Source organism: Sparus aurata, chromosome 8 (assembly GCF_900880675.1).
Source record: "Sparus aurata chromosome 8, fSpaAur1.1, whole genome shotgun sequence".
Classification (NCBI taxonomy): domain Eukaryota; kingdom Metazoa; phylum Chordata; class Actinopteri; order Spariformes; family Sparidae; genus Sparus; species Sparus aurata.
The window spans coordinates 1,203,808-1,209,807 of NC_044194.1; the positions used below are offsets into that span (position 1 = coordinate 1,203,808).

Consider the following 6,000-nt stretch of genomic DNA (forward strand, 5'->3'; position numbering starts at 1 on the left):
TACAGTTTGTAACATGGCAGTAAAGTGAAATTACAGACTAAAGAGTGAGCCGAACGTCGGAGGGAGCATTGTAGCATGTTGGTCGAACAAGACGCAGTTTGTCCTTCAATATCTTCCACTGACCTCTTTTCTTAGCTAGTCTATTTGTAATTATTTGTTCAACAGGCTGCTGTAACCTTCCCCCACAGAGAAGAGAAGAGCTGCTGCAAAGCTACTTTAAGTTGTTTCCCAATGAGCCAATAGATCCTCAGTGAAAGAGCTGCACTGGGAGGAGGAGCAACACCGAGAGAAGAAAAGTTTCATCATCACATTTCCTCAAATCAAAGGTTCAGTTGGCGAGAGTGATAGCAGAGCTGCAGTCCAGACTCTCTAGTTTCTACTGAGCAAATCCCTGCAAACACTGGTGAGTTCACTGACCTACACAGACTTTTTACATCTGTTTTACCATCCATAATATTAAACCATAGAACTATGTCATTTTAGATGAAAACAACAGGTACAAACCAGGTAAAAACTGAACCAGGGAGACTGATCTGGCCCATTACAGTTAGTAAGAATGCAATCAGCTGTAGATTAAGCTAATTTACCACCTTGTTCTTACCTGTTTGTGTTCTGTAATTTTAAGGCTCCAGCGCCTCAGTTACTCAGGTTGTTACACCACATACTGTACATACATAAGAGAGTAGCTAAATGCCAAAACATATTAAAGAAAAAAAGCGTTGGAAGATAAATTAGTCATGGCAGCTTTTATTGCCTGTAGAGGAATAAAACTGGTGTTTTACAACTGTCATAGCTGTAAATACACTTTGGTAGGTGGCCTCGACCTTCAAACTCTTTCCTGTCAGACTCACTGTCTCGGTACTTCCTATGGGAGAAAAATAGGATTCTATTCTATTACTCTCTAACTTATTTTCTGAGAGACGATTTACCTTTGTATGTTGGCTAATTAATCACTTGTCTTCTTTTATTTATTCAAATCAAATCAGTCTGTAATACAATCGACTGAATAAAGCAATAAAAGCTGAAAGTCACTTCCCTGGTCCTCATATTTTGACTGATATGCCAATGTAGAGGCTATATGCATAATCCAGCTACCAACAGCAAGCAAGTTTTTACACTGTCTGTTTACAGACTAAGTGTCTCTGACCTATTTAACCTCTTAGTCCTCTGGATATTGGAGAAAGAAACTGCATCACCCCTTGCTATGTTGTTAAACAGATAACCATGCATGGAAAAACTGCCTCCTGAAGCTGTAAGATATCATTCAGGCATTTGGGAAGATTTGTTATGGTTATCATGTCAACATTTCGTGCAGACAGATGTGATGTTATTATGTTCCTCCTTGATCAACTTTGTATAAACTACCTCAATTTAAGTCATCGGTGTCTCTGAGTTGTCATCTCTCCTGAATGGTCAAGCGAGCAGATATTCCACAACAAATTGGCGTCACAAACAGGATACGTATTACCTCCTATCGTATGAGGACAGAATGACCAGTGAGAATCATATTTATCTCCCACACTTCCTGCTGTCTTTGTTATTCCATGTCAGCAGCGTATATTACTGACAGTTACATGAAGAGGTAAACTAGCCTTATGAAAAATATCATTTGATAAATCAATGTTGTTAGTAAATCATATATAAATGTTAAACACTTTATGAAATAGTATAGACATAATAGGAGTCAATAGTCGTATTGCTTTACTTCCTCTCAGCAAAATAACACATTTTAATACGTCTTCATCTCCTTTTGTATTTACCATCAAAGTTACTCATAGATTTATGTTTATTGATGACTGACCATTGAAAATAATTGTCTTTGTATGCCAAAGTAAATCAGAGGGGGCTTAAAAAGGCATAACACTTTGCAAAAGCATCACACAAAATGTACATGTGTTGTGGTTGTTGGTCATTGGCATGTCAAACTGGCTCTAAAGAGCATCAAGGTTTCACCTACATGTATGAAATTCAGCTCACCTGTTTCACACCTATCCACTAAAAAAGTCTCTTGGTGCCGTGACCAACACCCAATGAGAAGTCGGCGATTTCAATTTCAGTCCTCGTTTTTGGTAGTTTGGTAGCGTTTGTACTTGGTCGATCTCAAAGTGGTTCAGTCAGATCAGAAGATTATTGAGATGAAGAGTTATTAAAAGCTTGAGTTTGAGTGTGTGAATTATTCCAGGAATTTAGGAATCTCTGTAATCGCAACATCGTGAGATATTAATCAGGTCAATAAATCTGTTGACATATGTGTGAGATACAAGTCAGTCTCTTTCCTGGAATGATCTGCAGGCCAAGCCAAAACAAGACCCCTGATTCTTTAAAGATATAAGGCAGAATAAAGGAAGTGGTCCCAGTTGCCTCACAGATATGTCTGTTTCTGTCTTTTTGAGTGATACTCAGAAATATTCAATTTTCTGCAGGCAGCCAAATTCAATATTTATTAAGAGCCACCGTGTTGTCACTAAGTTTCTGACCTACATAGAAATACCTAAATCTGAACTGCATGTCTGAGTTCTACTTGAACACAATTCAGGCTTGAATCTCCTCATTGCACAAAACATAGTACCATTTTTTAAATGAATAATGAACAGAAATGTAATAATAGTTTTGCGTTTCTCACTTGTCCTCAGACTGTAAACATGTCTGCTGCCAGCTGTCTGCTGACTGAAGATCAGTTTCTGTGCTCCATCTGTCTGGATGTGTTCACTGAGCCAGTCAGCACACCATGTGGACACAACTTCTGTAAAACCTGCATCATTCAACACAGACCAAAGCTGCAGGTCAATACTTTCATGTCTGAGATGGCTGCTCAGTTCAGACAGTCAGCTCAACAGAAAGCCAGCAGCAGCAGCTCAGAGCAACAAGTTTCCAAACCAGGAGAAGTTCCCTGTGACGACTGCATGGGAACCCAACTGAAGGCCCTGAAGTCCTGCCTGGTGTGTCTGGCCTCCTACTGTGAGACTCACCTGGAGCCTCATCTGACAAAGTCAGGCCTGAAAAGACATCAGCTGATCGACCCTGTGGAGAACCTGGAAGACAGGATGTGTACGAAGCACGATAAACTGCTGGAGCTGTTCTGTAAGACCGACCAGACGTGTGTCTGCATGCTCTGCACTGTTTTAGACCACAAGACACATGATGTTGTTCCTCTGACAGAAGAATATGAAGGAAAGAAGGCCGAGCTGGGGAAGACAGACGCTGAAATTCAGCAGATGATCCAGAAGAGACGACTGAAGATTGAGGAGATGAAGCGCTCAGTGGAGCTCAGTAAGAAAGATGCAGACAGAGAGATAGCAGCTGGTGTTCAGGTCTTCAGCGCTCTGAAGGAGTCTGTTGAGAGAAGCCAGGCCGAGCTCATCGACACCATCAAAGAGAAGCAGAGAGAGACAGAGAAACAGGCTGAAGGCTTCATCAAAGAGCTGGAACAGGAAATCTCTGAGCTGGAGAAGAGAAGCTCTGAGGTGGAGCAGCTCTCACAGTCTGAAGACCACCTCCACCTCCTCCAAAGCTTCCCATCACTGAACACTGCTCCACCCACCAAGAACTGGACAGGAGTCAGCGTCCATCCACCTTCATATGTGCCGACCGTGGTGAGAGCTGTGAATCAGCTGGAGGAGACGCTCAGTATACAGATGAAGAAGCTGCTTGAGGCCGAGCTGAAGAGGGTCCAGCAGTATGCAGTGGATGTGACACTCGATCCTGATACAGCACATCCCAAACTCATCCTGTCTGATGATGGAAAACAAGTTAAACATGGTGATGTAAAGAAGAAACTCCCAGACAATCCAGAGAGATTTGATAGCTGTGTCTGTGTCTTATCAAAGCAGAGTTTCTCTTCAGGAAGTTTTTATTTTGAGGTTCAGGTTAAAGAGAAGACTGACTGGGATTTAGGAGTGGCCAGAGAGTCGATCAACAGGAAGGGACAGATCACACTGACGCCTCAGGATGGTTACTGGACGATATGTTTAAGGAATAAAAATGAGTACAAAGCTGCTTCTGACCCTTCAGTCAGTCTCTCTCTGGAGTGTCGGCCTGAGAAGGTGGGGGTGTTTGTGGATTATGAGGAGGGTCTGGTCTCCTTTTATGACGTTGATGCTGCAGCTCTTATCTACTCCTTTACTGGCTGCTACCTCACTCAGAAACTCTACCCATTCTTCTGTCCATGTGTTAATTATAAAGGTAAAAACTCTGCTCCTCTGATCATCTCTCCTGTCAATCACACAGAGTAGAACAAACATTTGTATTTCTACAGAAGTGTTTGCATCATTTATTGTCGCATTATCTGTCTCATCTGCTCTTTGTTTTCGGCCCATTTCTCTCAATGGCAAGATGTCTCTGTTGTACTCATCTATGATCGCCAAATACTTCTTGACATGCTGGTGAGTTCACGCAATTCTCTGAGCCTCTTCCTACTCAGTGTGACTGTCTCAGCTCCCATCGGACTGCTGGTACAGGTGGGGGACAAGCATCTGTATTTAAGTCCTCTTTCCACAGTCGGTCCGATTCCTGTGGGGTGTCCCCCAGAGTCTCTTTTGGGTCCTTTAGTGTTCTCGTTATATATGCTGCCCTTTGGGATCCATCTTTAAGAAACACAACATCTCCTGCTTGGTGGACGATGTGCAAATCTACTTGCTAATACAACCAAACGATTCAGACTCCCTGCAGCCCTTATTTGACTGTTTGAGTGATCAGAACCTGGCTGGTTCTGAACATCCTGTTTGGCCCTCTATGGTCAAACATCTGACCATTTACCAAAGCATTGGGCGTGATTATTGACGGTGCTTTCAAGCTTGACAAACAAATTAAGTTTGTTAAGCCGCATCTGCCCCTGAAAGATTTTCAAACTGTCATACATGCAATTGTAACGACTTGATTACGGCAACTCTCTGTATGTGGGGCTGAATCAGTCGTCTCTTCAAAGACTACAGCTGGTGCAAGATGCTGCTGCTTGGCTTTTAACCAAGACCAGAAATCATGAGCACATCACTCCAGTTTTAGCTTCACTCCCCTTCAAGGTTGATTTTAAGATTTTATTGTTTGTTCTTAAAGTTTTAAATGGCTTGGCACCTTCATATCTATGTGAGCTTATCGACATTCACTCAAGCCAGTTAAAGCTCTGAGGTCCTCCTCTCAGATGGTTCTCAACCCTCCAAGAGCCAAACTGAAGATGGAGGTGACCAAGCATTTTCAGTGGCTGCTGCTAAATTATAGAACAAATAATAAAAACTGCAAATAAAAACTGCTTGCACACCAAAACTTTCAAGACATTGTTCAACACCTACCTTTTCTCACTGGTTTTTAATCCAAGTTAGACATGGACATCTTGCCCCCACATACTGTTGTTTTGTGTCCCCTGTTTGTCCGGTGTATTTATTTGTATTGTGGATTCTTGAACCTGGGAAGCACTTTAGTTGTTTTTTAATGTGCTATAGAAATAAATTTGACCTCGACCTTATAAATGAACATTTACTGGTGATTCGGACAGATTCTGACCAATGTGCTTTTTCCTTTTTTTTCTACAAATGTGTTTCTTTGATGCGTCACATTATTTTTATTACAACACACCAGTTTTACCAGTGACTGATATTATCTAATGTAGTCTCATGTATTCTAATAACTGCATCACCTGCCTTTAACACTATTGAATCATCAGAAAACAATGTTGTCAGAAACATGAAGCATGTTTTTTTTTGTGTGTCTGATTGGTTTTAAATATAAGAAGAGCTGCATCCTGACAAAACCTTTGTAAATCAACAAAAGGTCATTTGATTTAGATTTTCTGTATAAATAAAATAGAAAAAGAACATTTTATTGCGTCTAATTCATTATTTAGTTTGTTATTGATATCAACAGCTGATGTTTCTAATGACGACCAAAACATGTGATTAAGCTCACGCTCAATCTGTTTTTCATTCTTGTGTATCACTGTAAGTAGAAACACTTGATATTTCCTTCATGCTGTGTTTGCAAAAAATCTCGCAAACTCCCATGAACCCT

General features: G+C 41.1%; 1 protein-coding gene across 1 annotated transcript; it reads left to right on the plus strand.

Moving 5' to 3' along the window:
• Positions 1–2,642: 2,642 nt before the first annotated feature.
• On the plus strand, positions 2,643–4,399 carry LOC115586248 (E3 ubiquitin-protein ligase TRIM21-like). The gene has a single exon (XM_030425104.1). The coding sequence runs from the start codon at positions 2,643–2,645 to the stop codon at positions 4,230–4,232; it is 1,590 nt and encodes a 529-aa protein (XP_030280964.1). The 3' UTR covers positions 4,233–4,399.
• Positions 4,400–6,000: the final 1,601 nt, after the last annotated feature.

Excerpts from the sequence above, each read along its gene's own strand:
- LOC115586248 (XM_030425104.1), top strand. The coding sequence starts at position 2,643 with ATGTCTGCTGCCAGCTGTCTGCTGACTGAAGATCAGTTTCTGTGCTCC.